Raw genomic sequence first — 21,633 nt, 5'->3', positions numbered from 1 at the left:
ATGTTGGTGTGCAGTGCCTTTTTTTCTCCATACATAGTGTTGTGTGTTCCTTCCAAACACAACTTTAGTTTCATCTGTCCACAGAATATTTTGCCAGTATCGCTGTGGAACATCCAGGTGCTCTTTTGCGAACTTCAGACGTGCAGCAATGTTTTTTTGGGGACAGCAGTGGCTTCTTCCGTGGTGTCCTCCCATGAACACCATTCTTGTTTAGTGCTTTACGTATTGTAGACCCTTCAACAGAGATGTTAGCATGTTCCAGAGATTTCTGTAAATCTTTAGCTGACACACTAGGATTCTTCTTAACATCATTGAGCATTCTGCACTGTGCTCTTGCAGTCATCTTTGCAGGACGGCCACTCCTAGGGAGAGTAGCAACAGTGCTGAAATTTCTCCATTTATTGACAATTTGTCTTACCGTGGACTGACTTTTAGAGATACTTTTGTAACCCTTTCCAGCTTCATGCAAGGAAACAATTATTCATCTTAGGTATTCTGAGATCTTTTGTTCGAGGCATGGTTCACATCAGGCAATGCTTCTTGTAAATAGCAAACTCAAATTTTGTGAGTTTATTTTAAATGGGGCAGGGTAGCTCTAACCAAAATCTCCAATCTCATCTTATTGATTCAACTCCAGGTTAGTCGACTCCTGACTCGCTTTTGGAGAAGTCATTAGCCTTGGGGTTCACATACATTTAATTTATTCGTAGGTTGGAAAAAGTAAAACTTTTTTTAAATTTAACTTTTTAATTTAAAAAAAAAAAAAGTATTATTTTTTTTTATTTAAATTGGCCGATTAATCGGTATCGGCTTTTTTTGGTCCTCCAATAATCGGTATTGGCGTTGAAAAATAATTTGTTCGACCTCTACTCCCAAGGATCCCAAATTGCAGAGACCAGTCTGTCTTGTAAGACGTGGAACTCATCTAAAAAAATTAATAATAATAATTGCGTATTCTCCTAACACTTCTGAAAATCACTCCACTCTCGGTAGCTATGACGCATTGGCTGCTATGGCAAACCATGCTGGATCACTTGAGCAAACTTGCTCCAACCAACACCCTATTGCAAGCTTGTGTGAATGGCCATATGGTAGCTAGTTTGCCAGGTTGTTGATGAAGTTGTACGGCACCAAAGTTATGAGACGGTTCTCAGAAATCAGCATGTATCTGACTGACAGATTTCATTAAAACTAATTTGTGCATAAGCTAGAACTTCACTAATATAGCTAGCTAGCTAGAGGGAGTATTCTGTAAGCCATGTGTGAACTGACAATGTTACCATTCCTGCCTTTCATTTCATATGGATGGATTTGAGACTGGTTCAGCCAGCATGCAGACATTTACGTGCACATTTTGAATTGAATAAATACCGATTCTACCACCACAAAACACCTTAGCTAGATGTAGAATTAGGCAGTGAAGACTTGCCCATTAAAAAAAATCTCAATATAAGCAAAAGGTTTATGGTTTTTGGTAAGATTAACTCTGACTGGAGGATGAAAGGGGGTTCTCAGTGGTCTATGTCACCTTGGTAACAGTTTTGAATGTTAAGAAAGCATATTGTTGCCCAACTTCTTTTTAGCCATCTCATGACTGTTTGCGAGTTAGACAGATCAGTGCAGTTGGCCGCCGCTTTCTGATGTGAGACAAATGGTGGAATTGTGTTAAAGACCACATTAACACTGGAAGAATAGACCTGTAGGTCCATTGAAATTGTGCATGGGATTTCATTACATCCCAGAGATGCTTTGTGAAACCAGAACAGAACATTACTTCCTATCTAAACAGTCAAACTTCTCCTTCCAAGGACATCATGGACATACTGTTTGATGTTAGCACATAGAGATGTACAGACAATGTATGAAGACATCAAGTGTGAAGCCACACGATGCACAGAACACATGGTAACCCCTGGCAACGGAACCTTAGAGAATTCGGACAGTGAATTAAGAAGAAATCCTGGTTGAATTCTGAATCCACATTTCACCATGGGGGAAGTCAGTCGGTGGATATTCTGACACACTGCTTATCCTAACCCTGCACTGACGCTGAGAGAAAAGAGACTGCTGTGGATGACAGAGAGCTCCTACCATACACACACACACACACTTATCAGCACATCTCACTCTCTCCATCTCTCTTCCCTGTTCTCCCAGAGCATCTCTCCCCTCACTGTCTCCCTGTCAGTTAATAACCACCTCCGAGTGCTTTAGAGAGGAGCTACAATGGATTAATGGAGGGTGGCTGTAAAGAACTCCACAAGCCCACTTACACAGATCAGATCAAGTGGAGGTCTTTAGAACCTCCTTTATTCTCCAACCGTCCATTGTTCAGGTTCAAACAATGGGGCCAATGTAGCAATTAGTGTTGGGGGGGGAAAGAGTTACATACAGTGCTATTATTTTGGATGATATAATATCAATACTTTGACTTCAAGTATCGGTAGCGTAACTTGTTCTCCATCTTTTTAAATAGTGAGCCAACATGTTTTCAGCCATTTTATTTCCATGACTGATCAAAACTCATTATCATGCTCTCTCTTGTCCCTCTACAGCAGACATATAGTGAGCAATGTTTAGAACATAAAATCGCAATAAAATCCCAGTATTGAATAGCAATATCTACCTATATCTATATATAAAATTGTGAGATACGCAATACATATCGGCACATAAATTTTGTGGTACCTGCCAATTCCCAGCATCAATGTGACAGTAGTGTAGCAGAACACAGTAACGTAGGCTGTGTTTTAAAGCCTTACTGATCAGATGTTTTAAGTGAGATTACCACTCATTTGGTAAGGACTTGAGGCCGTCTCTGTTGAGAAAGTTTGTATCGAGTCCGTGTGTGTGGCAAGCAGTTCCTCACTCTGGTTCAGCGAGACCGGTTCCACGTCCTCACTCTGGTTCAGCGAGACCGGTTCCACGTCCTCACTCTGGTTCAGCGAGACCGGTTCCACGTCCTCACTCTGGTTCAGCGAGACCGGTTCCACGTCCTCACTCTGGTTCAGCGAGACCGGTTCCACGTCCTCACTCTGGTTCAGCGAGACCAGTTCCACGTCCTCACTCTGGTTCAGCGAGACCGGTTCCACGTCCTCACTCTGGTTCAGCGAGACCGGTTCCACGTCCTCACTCTTGAGGCAGTCACTCAACCCTCTCCTCCTCTACCAGAGCAGCTATCAGTCAGTCAGACTCTAGAACCGTATCTAGCCACAAAATACTAACTCAAATGTTGCCAATATTATGCAGGAGCAAAGAGACAAGGTTCATCATTGTGAGTTTTATCTTGATAGAAAACTGTCAGTCAATCTACTTTGTGATGTTCTGTATAAGACAGTGATGCATACCCAGTCACACCATGTGACTGAGGAGGAAACGGTTTGGAGCACATCCTCTGAGGGCTAAAGACATGTCTGACAGGCAGACAAGAGTACTGTGGTGAAACTATAACCCCGGTTCCACTGCTGTGCCTCTCCTCTGCTCCGCCTGTAACAGGATGGTCTGTCTGCCAGTGTGGGCAGAAGGAGAATAGAGGGATAGAAGGGTGGGAGGATGGATAACGATGGAGAGGAGAGCTGTGAACTATAAGTAGAGCCCTCCTGATTGAATGCATTTGTCGACAACACACAGCATGCACTCACACGTACAAACACACAAACATGGATTGTTTGATTTCTCAGCAGCATTGACTGAAACGCTCAAAATAATCATATAGGGTCCAGTTGCAGCCAATAAGAACCTTAAATGTCAGTGAATCCTCATTATATTCCTCTCCATCATACACACACTGGGATATGAGCAGGAGTTTAGCATGGCCACTGGCTTTAGAAACATCCTCTGACATTTACTGGCTAGCCTATCGCTAGGTCTCTGGCACGCACAGCAGAAGAGACATATCCTGCCTGGTTCCGGTAATGAAAGCCTTTGAAGTTGGCATGCTTCCGCCTGGAGGATGCCAGTCTCTCAGTCTCTGCAGCAATGCAACGTCTGACCAGGGCCTGCACTGCTAAATATGGCAGACAGACAGACATGATGCATGGAAAGACGAGCTGCAGTAACAACAGTGGTGATCGATATACTATTCCTCAGTTCACAGTCACACTCAGAGCAGGGACAGGTGCTCATTGACTTACACAGCAGGCTTTATCCACTGAACTCTTTCCTCAAAAGAAAGTTGAGGACAGGACCGAGCAGGACTGAAAACACAACACTTCCTATAATTGGACACAAACACTGCATCCAGTGTTTCCCAGACATTGGGAAACATTGAAGAGGCACCTTGTCCTGTCCCATTCAGTATGTAGTTTCACAACAGATCAATACCAGAGGTGAACTTGAGCCCTGTACCACTTTGAATAGAAGACAACAGCATGACTTATTAATGAAGGTGCTGGGAATAAAGGAACCAGCAGCTCAGTTGCGGTCAAACATTACTTCACCATGTGAAGAGCTCACAGCACACGCTCTGATAACATAAGCTGAACAACGTAACACAAGCACTTGATCACTTGGCTACATGGCTGATGCCTGCTGGACTGTCCATTAATCACGGTACTCTATTCTGTTTATTAATTTTTTTATCTGTCGGCCCCAGCCGCGAACTCAGGCTCTGTGTGTAGTTAATCTGACCCTCTCTGCCTAGTCATCGCCATTTTTACCTGCTGTTGTGTTAGCTGATTAGCTGTTGTTGTTTCACCTGTTGTTTTAGCAACCTCTCCCAATCAAGACCTGCGATTACTTTATGCCTCGCTGTATGTCTCTCTCAAATGTCAATATGCCTTGTATACAGTTGTTCAGGTTAGTTATCATTGTCTTAGTTTACAATGGAGCCCCTAGTTCCACTCTTCATACCTCTGATACCTCCTTTGTACCACCTCCCACACATGCGGTGACCTCACCCATTACAACCAGCATGTCCAGAGATACAACCTCTTATCATCACCCAGTGCCTGGGCTTACCTCCGATGTACCCGCACCCCACCATACCCGTCTGCACATTATGCCCTAAATATATTCTACCATGCCCAGAAATCTGCTCCTTTTATTCTTTGTCCCCAACGCTCTAGGCGACCAGTTTTGATAGCCTTTAGCCACACCCTCATACTACTCCTCCTTTGTTCCGCGGGTGATGTGGAGGTAAACCCAGGCCCTGCATGTCCCCAGGCACCCTCATTTGTTGACTTCTGTGTTCGAAAAAGCCTTGGTTTCATGCATGTCAACATCAGAAGCCTGCTCCCTAAGTTTGTTTTACTCACTGCTTTAGCACACTCTGCCAACCCTGATGTCCTTGCCATGTCTGAATCCGGGCTTAGGAAGGCCACCAAAAATTCTGAGATTTCCATACACAACTATAACATTTTCCGTCAATATAGAACTGCCAAAGGGGGCGGAGTTGCAGTCTACAGCAGCGATAGCCTGCAAAGTAATGTTATACTTTCCAGGTCCATACCCAAACAGTTCGAACTACTAATTTTTAAAATGACTCTCTCCAGAAATAAGTCTCTCACTGTTGCCGCCTGCTACCGACCCCCCTCAGCTGTGCCCTGGACACCATTTGTGAATTGATCGCCCCCCATCTAGCTTCAGAGTTTGTTCTGTTAGATGACCTAGACTGGGATGTGCTTAACACCCCGGCAGTCCTTCAATCTCACACAAATCATCAAGGAACCCACCAGTTACAACCCTAAATCTGTAAACAAGGGCACCCTCATAGACGTTATCCTGACCAACTGGCCCTCCAAATACACCTCCACTGTCTTCAATCAGGATCTCAGCGATCACTGCTTCATTGCCTGTATCCGCTACGGGTCCGCAGTGAAACAACCACCCCTCATCACTGTCAAACGCTCCCTAAAACACTTCTGCGAGCAGGCCTTTCTAATTGACCTGGCACGGGTATCCTGGAAGGATATTGAACTCATCCCGTCAGTTGAGGATGCCTGGTCATTCTTTAAAAGTAACTTCCTCACCATCTTAGATAAGCATGCTCCGTTCAAAAAATGCAGAACTAAGAACAGATATAGCCCTTGGTTCACTCCAGACCTGACTGCCCTCGACCAGCACAAAAACATCCTGTGGCGGACTGCAATAGCATCAAATAGCACCCGCGATATGCAACTGTTCAGGGAAGTCAGGAACCAATACACGCAGTCAGCTTTTTCAAGCAGAAATTTGCATCCTGTAGCTCTAACTTCAAAAAGTTCTGGGACACTGTAAAGTCCATGGAGAACAAGAGCACCTCCTCCCAGCTGCCCACTGCACTGAGGCTAGGTAACACGGTCACCACCGATAAATCCATGATTATCGAAAACTTCAACAAGCATTTCTCAACGGCTGGCCATGCCTTCCTCCTGGCTACTCCAACCTCGGCCAACAGTGCCCCCGCAGCTACTCGCCCAAGCCTCCCCAGCTTCTCCTTTACCCAAATCCAGATAGCAGATGTTCTGAAAGAGCTGCAAAACCTGGACCCGTACAAAATCAGCTGGTCTTGACAATCTGGAACCTCCATTTCTGAAACTATCCGCCGCCATTGTCGCAACCCCTATTACCAGCCTGTTCAACCTCTCTTACATATTGTCTGAGATCCCCAAGGATTGGAAAGCTGCCGCAGTCATCTCCCTCTTCAAAAGGGGTGACACCCTAGACCCAAACTGTTACAGACCTATATCCATCCTGCCCTGCCTATCTAAGGTCTTCGAAAGCCTAGTCAACAAACAGATCACTGACCATCTTGAATCCCACCGTACCTTCTCCGCTGTGCAATCTGGTTTCCGAGCCGGTCACGGGTGCACCTCAGCCACGCTCAAGGTACTAAACGATATCATAACTGCCATCGATAAAAGACAGTACTGTGCAGCCGTCTTCATCGACATGGCCTAGGCTTTCGACTCTGTCAATCACCATATTCTTATCGGCAGACTCAGTAGCCTCGGTTTTTCTAATGACTGCCTTGCCTGGTTCACCAACTACTTTGCAGACAGAGTTCAGTGTGTCAAATCGGAGGGCATGTTGTCCGGTCCTCTGGCAGTCTCTATGGGGGTGCCACAGGGTTAAATTCTCAGGCCGACTCTTTTCTCTGTATACATCAATGATGTTGCTCTTGCTGCGGGCGATTCCCTGATCCACCTCTATGGAGACGACACCATTCTGTATACTTCCGGCCCTTCCTTGGACACTGTGCTATCTAACCTCCAAACGAGCTTCAATGCCATACAACACTCCTTCCGTGGCCTCCAACTGCTCTTAAACGCTAGTAAAACCAAATGCATGCTTTTCAACCGTTCACTGCCTGCACCCGCACGCCCGACTAGCATCACCACCCTGGATGGTTCCAACCTAGAATATGTGGACATCTATAAGTACCTAGGTGCCTGGCTAGACTGTAAACTCTCCTTCCAGACTCATATCAAACATCTCCAATCCAAAATCAAATCTAGAGTCGGCTTTCTATTCCGCAACAAAGCCTCCTTCACTCACGCCGCCAAACTTACCCTAGTAAAACTGACTATCCTACCGATCCTCGACAAAATAGCTTCCAATACTCTACTCAGCAAACTGGATGCAGTTATCACAGTGCCATCCATTGTTACTAAAGCACCTTATACCACCCACCACTGCGACCTGTATGCTCTAGTCGGCTGGCCCTCGCTACATGTTCGTCGCCAGACCCACTGGCTCCAGGTCATCTACAAGTCTATGCTAGGTAAAGCTCCGCCTTATCTCAGTTCACTGGTCACGATGGCAACACCCACCCGTAGCACGCGCTCCAGCAGGTGTATCTCACTGATCATCCCTAAAGCCAACACCTAAGTTGTCCGCATTTCCTTCCAGTTCTCTGCTGCCTGTGACTGAAACGAATTGCAAAAATCGCTGAAGTTGGAGACTTTTATCTCCCTCACCAACTTTAAACATCTGCTATCTGAGCAGCTAACCGATCGCTGCAGCTGTACATAGTCCATCGGTAAATAGCCCACCCAATTTACCTACCTCATCCCCATACTGTTTTTATTTATTTACTTTTCTGCTCTTTTGCACACCAGTATCTCTACCTGCACATGACCATCTGATCATTTATCACTCCAGTGTTAATCTGCTAAATTGTAATTATTCGCCTACCTCATGCCTTTTGCACATAATGTATATAGACTCTTTTTTTCTGTGTTATTGACTTGTTTATTGTTTTACTCCATGTGTAACTCTGTGTTGTTGTCTGTTCACACTGCTAACCTACCTGGTTAAATAAAGGTGCAAAAAAAATATTATATAAAAAACTTGGGCCAGAGACTAACTGGAGATTGTGCACACCATGACGCCAATCATCAGTAGCAGTCGGTATCCTTTTGAGGACCACACAGGTACACTAAGATAGTAGTACCCAACCTGGGGTATTGTACTCCAAGTGGTACTTGGGCTATCTCGACAGGGTACTCGGGAAGACTGGAAGTACTTTGTGGCTGCTCCGGACAGAGCTAAATGTGATTTGGGGTACAGAAACCAAAAGATTAGGAATCGTAAGGTTCAATGTCAATTCTAAAACCTAATTCTATGGTTTTAAAGGTTCACACAGTCAATCCAGGTCATATAGGGTCACTACAGTATACCGATACTGCTGTAGTATCATTATACACTGAACAAAAATATAAAACGCAACATGTAAAGTGTTGGTCCCATGTTTCATGAGCTGAAACAAAAGATCCCAGAAACGTTCCATAATCACAAAAAGCTTATTTCTCTCAAATGTTGTGCACAAATCTCTTCACATTTCTGTTAGTCAGCATTTCTCCTTTGCCAAGATAGTCCATCCACCTGACAGGTGTGGCATATCAAGAAGCTGATTAAACAGCATGGTCTTTACACAGGTTATACCTTGTGTTGGGGACAATAAAAGGCCACAAAAATGTACAGTTTTGTCACAACATGCCATTGATGTCTCAAGATGAGGGAGTGTGCAATTGGCATGCTGACTTAAGAAATGTCTGCAGTCAGCGCTATTGACAGAGAATTCAATGTTAATTTTTCAACCATAAGCTGCCTCCATCGCTTTAGAGAATTTGGCAGCTTGTCCAACATGCCACACAACCGCAGACCACGTGTAACCACACCAGCCCAGGACCTCCACATCTGGCTTCTTCACCTGCGGGATCATGAAAGACCAGCCACCCAGACAGCTGATGAAACTGTGGGTTTGCACAACCAAAGATCATCTAGGAAGCGCATCTGTGTGTTCATCGTCCTCACCAGGGTCTTGACCTGACTGCAGTTTGGTGTCGTAACCAAATGCAGTGGGAAAATGTTCACCTTCGATGGCCACTGGTATGCGGGAGAAGTAAGCTCTTCACGGATGAATCCCAGTTTCAGCTGTACCGGGCATTAAGCAGACGTTGTGTGGGCGAGTGGTTTGCTGATGGCAACAATGTGAACAGAGTGCCCCATGGTGGAGGTGGGGTTATGGTATGGGCAGGCAATAGCTACGGACAATGAACACAATTGCATCTTATTGATGGCAATTTGAATGCACAGAGATACCCTGACGAGATCCTGAGGCCCATTGTCGTGCCATTCCTCCACCACCTCATGTTTCAGTATGATAATGCACTGCCCCATGTCGTAATGATCTGTACACAATACCTGGAAGATGAAAATGTACCAGTTCTTCCATGGCCTGCATACTCACCAGACGGGTCACCCATTGAGCATGTGTGGGATGCTCTGGGTCGACGTGATAGCGTGTTCCAGTTCCCACCAATTTCCAGCAATTTCGCACAGCCATTGAAGAGTGGAACAACATTCCACAGGCCACAATCAACAGCCTGATCAACTCTATGCGAAGGAGATGTGCCGTGCTGCATGAGGTGGTCACACCACTGGTTTTCTGATCCAAGCCCCTACTTTTTTTTTTTAAGGTGACCAATAGATGCATATTTTTCTGTGACTAACAGATGCAATCCATAGATTAGAGCCTAATGAATTTATTTCAACCGACTGATTTCCGTATATGAACTGTAACTCAGTAAAATGTTTGAATGTTGCATTTATAGTTTTGTTTAGTGTATTTATCATGCTTGTTTCATTGTTTCTTTATATTGCTATTGAGGACTGATTCTTAACTTACTGGCATGGTTAAATAAATTAAATACATAGATGTTTATATTAGAGGTCGACCGATTATGATTTTTAACGCCGATACCAACTATTGGGGGACCAAAAAAAAGCCGATACCGATTAAATCGGACGATCTTTTTTTTATATATATATATATATATATAATATATATATATTATATATATATAATATATATATAATTATATATATATATATATTTGTAATAATGACAATTACAACAATACTGAATGAACAATGAACACTTATTTTAACTTAATATAATACATCAATAAAATCTATTTAGTCTCAAATAAATTAAGAAACATGTTCAATTTGGTTTAAATAATGCAAAAACAGTGTTGGAGAAGAGAGTAAAAGTGCAATATGTGCCATGTAAAAAAGCTAACGTTTAAGTTCCTTGCTCAGAACATGAGAACATATGAAAGCTGGTGGTTCCTTTTAACACGAGTCTTCAATATTCCCAGGTAAGAAGTTTTAGGTTGTAGTTATTATTGGACTATTTCTCTCTATACAATTTGCATTTCATATACCTTTGACTATTGGATGTTCTTATAGGTACTTTATTATTGCCAGCCTAATCTCGGGAGTTGAAATGCTTGAAGTCATAAACAGCGCAATGCTTGAAGCACAGCGAAGAGCTGCTGGCAAAACGCACTAAAGTGCTGTTTGAATGAATGCTTACGAGCCTGCTGCTGCCTACCACCGCTCAGTCAGACTGCTCTATCAAATCATAGACTTCAATCTAATATAATAACACACAGAAATACGAGCGTTAGGTCATTAATATGGACAAATCCGGAAACTATCATTTCGAAAACGTTTATTCTTTCAGTGAAATTCGGAACCGTCCTACATTTTTTCTAACAGGTGGCATCTATAAGCTTAAATATTGCTGTTACATTGCACAACCTTCAATGTAATGTCATAATGAACGCAAGAGAAGTGACACAATTTGCCTAGTTAATATTGCCTGCTAACATGGATTGCTTTTAACTAAATATGCAGGTTTAAAAATATATACTTCTGTGTAGTGATTTTAAGAAAAGGCATTGATGTTTATGGTTCGGTACATTCGTGCAACGATTGTGCTTTTTTCACAAATGAGCTTTTGTTATTAAATCATCCCCCGTTTGGTGAAGTTGGCTGTCTTTGTTAGGAAGAAATGGTCTTCACACAGTTCGCAACGAGCCAGGCAGCCCAAACTGCTGCATATACCCTGACTCTGTTGCACAGAGCGCAAGTGACACAATTTCCCTAGTTAAAATAAATTAATGTTAGCAGGCAATATTAACTAAATATGCAGGTTTAAAAATATATACTTGTGTATTGATTTTAAGAAAGGCGTTGATGTTTATGGTTAGGTACACAAGTGCTTTTTTCACGAATGCGCTTGTTAAATCACCCGTTTGGCGAAGTAGGCTGTGATTCAATGATAAATTAACAGGCACCTCATCGATTAAATGCAACACAAGCTAGATAATCACTAGTTAACTACATTACTAGTTTATGTTAAGATTGATTGTTTTTTATAAGATAAGTTTAATGCTAGCTAGCACCTTGCCTAGGCTCCTTGCTGCACTCGCATAACAGGTACTCAGCCTGCCACGCAGTCTCCTCGTGGAGTGCAATGTAATCGGCCATAATCGGTGTCCAAAAATGACGATTACCAATTGTTATGAAAACTTGAAATTGGCCCTAATTAAATTGGCCGTTCCGATTAGTCGGTCGCCCTCTAGTTTATATCACATTACCTTGAACAGGTTAAACTGATCACATTTAGTTTCCTCTTTTATTCTATTTCACCTTTTTAAATTTTGCTTTCACCCCCGGCACAAATTCAATAGCCCGGTAGATACACACTTTGTGTGTGTGTGTGTGTGTGTGTGTGAGAGAGTGAGTGAGTGAGTGAGTGAGCGAGCGAGAATGAGTGAGAGACTGCAGACAGCCTGTCTCCCAGCATTGCTGTTCCCCCGTGGAGGGTGTGTATGGTTCTTGACAGAGCAGAGTGTAATGTGTGATAGATCGCACTTCAGGGACCTGATAATCACATCACCCTCTATCGCCTATCAGCTGGCCACCACAGGACACCTTTCACACGGACACAGGGAGCCCTCACTCTCCCCTCCTGTCCCTCCACTCTCTCTCTCTTTCCAAGCCCCCACTATCTGTCTTTCTTTCTTTCTTTGTCGTGTTTTTGTCTGCAAATTGCGACTGACCACAGAGCTGTAGCATAAACAAAGTGGAACACAGCATGCAGAAACTATAAGCTAAATTCCTTCATCCTCTCACACCATGAAGGGCGCTGAGGCAGGGAGAGCCACCGCTTTCAATTCAATTCAAAAAGGCTTTATTGGAATAGGAAACGTGTTTCCATTGTCAAAGCAAATGGAATAAACAATAAAGGGAAATAAACAACATTAAACTCGAGTTTTAAAATACTATAGACATTTCAAATATTATTATTGGCCATGTACAGTGTTGTAACAAGGTGAAAATAGTTGAAGTATGTGAAAGGGTAAATAAACAGATAAACCACATCTTGCTGCTGTGATTGCACATTGCAGTATTTCACCTAACCGATATGGAAGTTTATCCATGTTTGATTTGTTTTAAAATTCTTTGTGGGTCTGTGTGAAATATGTTTCTCTGTGGTTATACATTTGCCAGGAGGTTAGGTGTAGCTCAGTGAGCACATAGCTCGTCCTCTCGTGAGAGCCAGGTCTGCTGTGGCAGAGTCTGTGCATAGTGGTCAGGTATTCTGCCACTGTGTACTCTCTGTTTAGGGCCAGATAACATTCCAATTTGCTTTGTTTTTTTGGTTGATTATTTTCAGTGTATCAAATGTGTTTTGGTCCTGGGGCCCTGTTTGTGAACCAGCCCCAGAACCAGCTGGTTTTTGGACCATTATTTTTGTCTTACTGAGATTCACTGTCAAGGCCAGGTCTGACAGAATCTGTGCAGAAGATATAGGAGCTAAGCACCAGACTTTGGTGAAAGTCATGTTCTTCACATTACCCTCTCTGGTAAAGACAGTGTATTTGTCACGTGCACAGGATACAAAAATATGTTCTTCACATTACCCTCTCTGGTAAAGACAGTGTATTTGACACATGCACAGGATACAAAAAGATGTAAACAGTATAGTGAAATGGTTACTTGCATATTTGCATAATAGAATGAACAAAGACAGAAAATGACCAGATAAAAGTATTTGAAATAACACTTACCCAGACACACTTTTCTAAATTCATGGGCCATGTGAAGGAAATACTATAACCACCTCCCAGCCACATCTGGCTAAGTGGATTGGTCACTGTTGTCTAGACATGTACGCGTTCATGAAATACAAAAGACGACCATAATCACCCCCATACACACCTGTCTAACTTGATGGGTCATGTAATCATCTAGCGAAATGGTGTCTTTTGTTTAGACATGTAGCTAAACAATGAATCCCAACTCATTCTACCACCAATTCAAATCCTTCACATAGAGATGATCAGGCTGGTGATTGTGGCCTGTGGAATGGTGTCCCACTCCTCTTCAATGGCTGTGCGTAGTTGCTGGATATTGGTGGAAACTGGAACATGCTATTGTCTACGTCGATCCAGAGCTTCTCAAAACATGCTCAATGAGTGATATGTCTGAGTATGCAGGCCATGGAAGAACATACATTTTTCAGCTTCCAGGAATTGTGTACAGATCCTTGTGACCGTGCATTATCATGCTGAAACATGAGGTGATGCCGGTGGAGGAATGGCACAACAATGGGCCTCGGGGTCTCGTCACGTTCTCTGTGCATTCAAACTGCCATCGATAAAATGCAATTGTGTTCGTTCTCCATAGCCATTGCCTGCCCATACCATCTTTGGTCGTGCAAACCCAGTTTCATCAGCTGTCCAGGTGGCTAGTCTTTCATGATCCAGCAGGTGAAGAAGCCGGATGTGGAGGTCCGCCCACACAAAGCCATACACATGGTCTGCGGTTGTGAGGCCGGTTGGACATACTGAAAATGTTTCTAAAACGACGTTGAAGGCGGCTTATGGTAGAGAAATAATCACTCAATTCTCAGTCAACAGCTCTGGTGGACATTGCTGAGGTCAGCATGCCAACTGCACGCTCCCTCAACTTGAGATAACAGTGAAGAGGCGACTCCGGGATGCTGGCCTTCTAGACAGAGAAAAAGCCATATTGACTGGCCAATAAAAACAAAATATTAAGATGGGCAAAAGAACACAGACACTGGACAGAGGAACTCTGCTTAGAAGGCCAGCATCCCGGAATCACCTCATCCCTGTTGATGTTGAGACTGGTGTTTTGCGTAACTATTTAATGAAGCTGCCAGTTGAGGACTTGTGAGGTGTCCGTTTCTCTAACTAGACACTCTAATGTACGTGTCCTCTTGCTCAGTTGTGCACCGGGGCCTTCCACTCCTCTTTCTATTCTGGTTAGAGCCAGGTTGCGCTTTTCTGTGAAGAGAGTAGTCCACAGTGTTGTATGAGATCTTCAGTTTCTTGGCAATTTCTCGCATGGAATAGCCTTCATTTCTCCGAACAAGAATAGACTGACGAGTTACAGAAGAAAGTACTTTGTTTCTGGCCATTTTGAGCCTGTAATCAAACTCACAAATGCTGATGCTCCAGATACTCAACTAGTCTAAAGGCGGCCAGTTTTACTGCTTCTTTAAATCAGAAAAACAGTTTTCAGCTGTGCTAGCATAACTGCAAAAGGGTTTTCTAATGATCAATTAGCCTTTTAACTTCTCTACGGTAGTGTAGATTTTGCTGTGATCTGATAGGGGTGTCAGTGGGCTGACTGAACGCTCTGAGAGACTGGGTTGAGGTCAGTAATAAAGTAGTCTACAGTAAGGCCTACTACTGCCAAGGGATGATCTATAGGTGTACCTAGAGTAGGAGTCCCCTCAAAGCATACCCAGCGTGTTTTTTATTTTATTTCAACTTTATTTAACCAGGTAGGCAAGTTGAGAACAAGTTCTCATTTACAATTGCGACCTGGCCAAGATAAAGCAAAGCAGTTCGACACATACAACAACACAGAGTTACTCATGGAGTAAAGCAAACATACAGTCAATAATACAGTATAAACAAATCTATATACGACGTGAGCAAATGAGGTGAGATAAGAGAAGGCAAAAAAAGGCCATGGTGGCAAAGTAAATACAATATAGCAAGTAAAACACTGGAATGGTAGATTTGCATTGGTAGAATGTGCAAAGTAGAAATAAAAATAATGGGGTCCAAAGGAGCAAAATAAATAAATAAATAAATAAATAAAATACAGTAGGGAAAGAGGTAGTTGTTTGCGCTAAATTATAGGTGGGCTATGTACAGGTGCAGTAATCTGTGACAGAGCTGCAGGAGATGTGACCCATTTCTGTTGGTTATGTTCCCGTAGTGGTGTCTAGGGGGCTATATCTCTCTCCCTCTGTGACCCAGTCCCTCCACTATTCCAGAAGAACCAGATCCATGACTCAATGTGCCTATATTTAGTAATTCACTCACCAAACATCAGATCTGGTCCTGTGAACCCACGGCTCGTTACCTTCAACACTGTCTTTCAAATGGAATCAAACTAATTAAAAACAACCAAGAAACAGAACCAAAATACAGTTCACAATAAATACTTTTGGATGAGATACAATGTTCTCTCATCTCTCATAGGCCCAGGAGTCTGTTTCAAACATAAACACTGCTAGACAATGTGGGCTTGTAAAAATAAAAACAGAAATTTGAGTTGAAGTGGTGGCTCTATCAGCCCATTTACAGACGGGCTGCCAGACTCTGGTATTTCCCCACAACATATTAACCCAGGCAGGCAGGGAGATGATGACATGAAGCCGAGTTGCCAGTGAGTTTCTAGTCTGTGTCGGCACAGTTACAACTCTGTTAACACTGACAGTTAAAACCCATCATCAGCTTCATGACACCATACGCTGTAAAGGAAGCAACTATTTCATACCAGCAGCAGAGTGGGCTGTGGAATGCTAATCCAGCGAAAAAGAGCAGACAACAAACCATGTTATGTCAACACTGCAAACTCACACGTTCTCCTAATGCTGTGAAGCACACAGAGAGAGAGAGCACCACTAACAAGAGAAAACAAGGATTGCTCCTCTGCAGACAAGGCCAGTCTTCTCCTCAGAGACTTGCTGTTAGTGTGTGTGTGTGTGTGTGTGTGTGTGTGTGTGTGTGTGTGTGTGTGTGTGTGTGTGTGTGTGTATAGTTATATAAGGATGCTGCACTACTAGAGGAGAGGAAAGCATGGCTGTCTGGGCTGGTCTGAGGAGGAATGGGAACAGTACAACAGTCTGCCTGAGAAATACAGACTGGAAATGTGAGGAATGAGCCCTGACGTACGTGTGTGTGTTTGATGGAAAGGGAGATGGAAAAGTTGGTGACCGAGAGCAGGCCAGAGAGATTAATGCAATATAGTGAAAGAAAGAGAAAGAGGGGAAAGATGGATCCAGGAATGTGAAGATGTAGTGAAGACAGAGATAAAACAAAGAAACAGAGTGAGTGAGTATCCAGAGCAGAGGATGCCAACTCCTTGGAGCTGGATCAGGGTAAGTGCTAACCGATTTGCTCTAATGCATCTGCATATCATCCAGCCACACCATGAATAGAGCATTACAGTGGGCAATGGTTGGGGGGGGGGGGGGGGGGCAGAGAGTCGGCATTTAAAAGGGTCAATCAGCAGTTGCGACATCCATTTCTGGACTTGTAAATTCATTATATTTACTCAAGAATATAAACTTATAAATGCTTCATGATCTTAGTTGAACTGTTCTACCCCATCAAAACCCAAAACATAAGATTGTTTACAAATATTGGAGTAAAACAAAGTAATTGTTAAAAACTGAAAAGCCTCAAAACATGGTTAAAGCTATCATTTTGATATCATCGCTGGTAAGTCCTTGCATCCATAGCAGCTTATGAATTTGAGAATGATTACATTTCTCCAGCCCCATTCTTCAGCTTTTTACCAAAACACTGGCAGTGAGTGTGCTTTGTTGTTGTTTAAATAGCTGATTGGACCTTTAACATGGCTTTTTCCTCTCTCCTCACTATCAGAACTACCAGGGACCTTTTTCTGTCAGTGGGTTGAACCTGGGATTCCTGAAAAAAGAGCTATAGCCTGAGGTGGTTGTATGGGTAGCATTAGTTAGGACTGCAGCTTTCACAAACTGGAGGAATGCTGTGTACTTGGCCTGGATGGGTGCCACAACATGCTCCTAAAATCATCAGTGTGTAATACCTGGATTCAGAGGTTTCTATCAAGAAGAGGTAAATATACAGTTCTGGCTGGATCTAGGTAGCAGCAAATCAATGCTTGGTACACCACTACAGATATTTCATTGGACCTGGGCAAGAGGCAATTTGTTTGGACGCTGACAATGACAAACATAGGCATGGTAGTGGTAGGTCCTCCTGGGATGGACTACAGAGCTACTGCACTATAAGAACATGGGAGACGTAGTTTTGAGGAGGTGCAATGGGCTCAAGTTCCCACAGCAGATGCAGGGCAGAGTTCATTCAGAGTGCATTCTCTGATGCCACACACGTTGACATTAACTGAAGGGGGGGGGGGGGGGGCAGAGCGAGTGCTACCATGCCTCCGCTCCCTCCCAAAGCTTTGAGTCCTTTCTGTGCTACCATGCCTCCGCTCCCTCCCAAAGCTTCGAGTCCTTTCTGTGCTACCATGCCTCCGCTCCCTCCCAAAGCTTCGAGTCCTTTCTGTGCTACCATGCCTCCGCTCCCTCCCAAACCTTTGAGTCCTTTCTGTGCTACCATGCCTCCGCTCCCTCCCAAAGCTTTGAGTCCTTTCTGTGCTACCCTGCCTCCGCTCCCTCCCAAAGCTTCGAGTTCTTTCTGTGCTACCCTGCCTCCGCTCCCTCCCAAAGCTTAAGTCTCCAAACAAGATGAATAAAAACACCACTCTGCTGTTTGTTTAACGAGGGCCTGAAGAACAACTCCTGATTCAGACTCCTGACACAGATAAGAGCATAATACACTGTGTATACAAAACATTAACAACACCTTCCTAATCTTGAGTGGCACACCCTTTCTCCCTCAGAACAGCCTCAATTCGTTGGGGCATGGACTCTACAAGGTGTTGAAAGCGTCCAGCACAGGGATGCTGGCATATGTTGACTCCAATGATTCCTACAGTTGTGTCAAGTTGGATGGATGTCCTTTGGATGTCCATCCTTGATTGACACAGCAAACTGCTTTCAACTGTTCTAGAAAAACCCAGGGGCATTGCAGTTCTTGACACAAACCGGTGACACAAATCTGAATGGCACACATACACAATCCATGTCACAATTGTTTCAAGGTTTCAAAATCCTACTTTAACCGGTGTCCTCCCCTTCATCTACACTGACTGAAGTGTAGATGAAGTGTATTTAACAAGTGACATCAATAAGGGATCATAGATTTCACCTTGTCAGTCTAATGGAAAGAGCAGCTGATCTTAATGTTTTGTACACTCAGTATCTCAAAGGAGTTAATGTATATAGATTATCATATAAGAGATTCACAGTGGGAAAGTACAGTAGCTAGGTTTCACCAAAAGCTGCTTAACATGAGTCTATCAAAAGTGAGAGAAACGATATAGGCCTATACTTCCAAATATATTTATTGGTCTTAAAGTTGATCACGTCTCGTATCAAATGTGAGGTCTCAATGAAAGAGGAAAAAACAGATTGCCGCCAGACAGAGACACTTGAACAAACACCAACCAACAATACCATTTCTATATTTCATCATCAGCATCATCATCATCATTATCATCCAGGGAAGCTCCAGACTTGGCAGCTGGCACACCACCGCCCGAGGGGGAGAGGCATCAGTCACAGCTAACAACATGACCACTGGTCTGGGCATAGCAGGTGGAGGTCAGGGAGAGAGACAGTGAAAGATAAGGTGAGGACATGAGAAGGAGACAGGGAAAGGAGGAGAGGAAAAGAAGGATGTGTGTGAGACACGTGTGGGATTGAGTAGGGACATGACGAATAGAAAATAAACTGGTTCTGTTAAAACATTAAGAAAAATTCATAAAATTCCACATTTGCGTCTCAAGGCGAGTCCATTTCAGATGGTTAATAAGCATTGCACCTGTACTACTATTACTGTACCTTAATTACACCTCGCAATGTTTGCATTTCCTCGTTTAACTTCTAAAAGTATTGCCATACAGGACTTTGCTGCTGTCGCTTGCCTTTCTCTGCCATTTTTTCAACTGTTAATGACGATGACGTAGTGGTGTAGGGTTGACTCCAAAATAACGGATTCCTCAACTCCTTGCACATCGACTCACGATGTCGACTCCCATTTCTGAGTGTCAAAATTGGATTCCCCTAAGAATCGACTCCTGAGATTCAGTATTTTTAGGATGGAGGAGACCGATTAGTTTGCCACACTTCCGGGAACACAAACATCTTTCAAAGCGAGGAACGGAGAGAGAGGAGAGGGGCACAGTATAGGCAGGTAGGTCACCAGGCATACAGAATCAGAACTGTGCACTAGGCCCATCTATCTTCAATCAACAGCAATGGATGCAAAATCACTCAACAAGGCCTATCATCAGTGATTAGGCTTTAAAGATGAGCGAGATGCAACAGTTTGCTCTCACAGTACCTGCGAACGTGCATGAGTTTGTTCACAGTGTGGTAGCCAGGGCACTAAAACAGAGGAGAAGTTAGTCTCACGCTTCAACGCTCTTAGTTGTTGCTGAAATTGACCCACTATGCCAGGGCTATTCAACTCTTGCCCTACGAGGTCCAGAGCCTGCTGGTTTTCTGTTCAACCTGATAGTAATTAATTGCAAGCACCTGGTGTCCCAGGTCTAAATCAGTCCCTGATTAGAGGGGGAAAATGATCAAATGCAGTGGAACTGGCTTCGAGGTCCAGAGTTGCATTTGAGGGCACTATGCTGTTTACTTTCTGCAACAACAAAAAAAGGTTAGGGATTTCTCTTAATGTTAAGGATCCCAATTTGGTTTAAACGTTTTAATGTTCACATCCCTAGGAGGGAGTGTTTGTGGACAGGGATGATTGAGAAGGAGGGATAAATACAGTACATAGAACTAATAGAAGTCTTCTTACCGATCTGTCTCTCCAGGTCTGCAGCCTCGTCAGGTGTAGCTCGGGGCAGGACCCCCGGGTCACTGAAGCTCGTCCTGAAGAGAGTCCCCAGCACAAAGACAAATAGCACCCCCCCTATCACTGGGATGGCTGGGGTGAGCTGCACCGACAGGAAGGGACAGCTAAGGGAAAGAAAGATGAGAGAGAGAGGCAGAGTTAGACTCACAGATCCTCAGTGTGTGCAAGTCCTGAAGTATTCAGAGTAGGCTGCACTAAGTCAAACATACGACTATCATGAGAATCGTCGGCACGTGTTTGCTGGCCAAGAAAGTGTCGTTTCGGGAAGTGGATATAATTATTCTCCACGCCCAGCCCCATTTTAAAGCAGAGCGTAGATATTAGATATGGAGACTCATGACCTCCGTTTACAGACAATTATCCGGACGCCTGTCTCTATCCCACCCCCTCAGCACCCTCCTCCCCCTGGGCCAGGGCTTCCCCAGTGTCTGCCCTGTAATCTGCTCTAATGACAGATCATTGAGTTTTATCCCATTAGTTAGGTCTGATCTTGCAGGTACTTATTACTGTAATCGCTTTATCATTAGAGCTGATATGGCCAGGCCATGCACTGTCACTTCCGATTTCATTACTGACGAGGAGCCGGGGGGGCCGATGTGAGGCATTCCTTAAGGGGGATATTAATGAATGTGTGACGTGGAGTCCTTATGGTTTATCAAACAAACAAAATGTAATTCTGTTACTTTAAGTCGGACACTTACTATGAAAAACTGTACTATAGAGTTGAGCCTTGCTCAAAAAGTCCTGTACCACATTAGCCCATCTGAATGATGTGACCACTGTAGCCCAGGAATAGAAGGACGAGGAACAGCACCTGATCGGACTGGTAAAACCGTTCACAATTTCAAACACACGTCAACAAATGTCATTATCAAAAACGCTCATCATTGAACTGTCCCCAAATTCACAACATAGAAGGAGAGGTGATCCTAAACATGCTCTAGTCTCTCAGAGAGGATGGATTGTTATCAGGCAAGATGACATGGAACAGGGCACAGAGAGGTGAGAGGGGGGGATTATTATTATTATTCCATTAGTATGATGTTCAACAGCAGGAGGGAAGATGCCTGCAGCGGGAGGACAGCAGTGCTGCCGTTCACAGAGTACTTACGCTCTCATTCATTGACTGTGGTTTGAAAGTCAATGCCAAGCAAAATCACATTTGATCATAAAGGCCAAGCTAGGGACTCTAAAAGGAAGTGATAGGTTGCTCAGAGTGATAAGTGGGAGAAAGGTAGCATACATCCCTGTATGTGTAGACAGAGGCGAGAGGGGAAATTATCTATAGTCATGTTTACATCAGTGTTAGTTGGCACTATGTGAGAAC

The 21,633-nt window shown here is 43.7% G+C and overlaps 1 protein-coding gene across 20 annotated transcripts in view; it reads right to left on the bottom strand.

The window, feature by feature from the left end:
- LOC110498046 (palmitoyltransferase ZDHHC14) overlaps positions 1-21,633 on the bottom strand; it is an 88,972-nt gene that overhangs the window by 33,698 nt on the left and 33,641 nt on the right. For all 20 annotated transcript variants that reach the window (XM_090211442.1, XM_036954979.2, XM_090211448.1 and 17 more), the window contains one exon: positions 20,250-20,410. In XM_090211442.1, coding sequence (XP_090067568.1) covers positions 20,250-20,410 — 161 coding nt within the window. The remainder of the gene's footprint in view (positions 1-20,249; positions 20,411-21,633) is intronic.

This window comes from Oncorhynchus mykiss, chromosome 19 (assembly GCF_057628025.1).
Source record: "Oncorhynchus mykiss isolate SJ-2025 chromosome 19, ASM5762802v1, whole genome shotgun sequence".
Classification (NCBI taxonomy): Eukaryota; Metazoa; Chordata; class Actinopteri; order Salmoniformes; family Salmonidae; genus Oncorhynchus; species Oncorhynchus mykiss.
The sequence above is the reverse complement of the archived record's forward strand: the minus strand, read 5'-3'. Positions and strand labels throughout refer to the sequence as shown.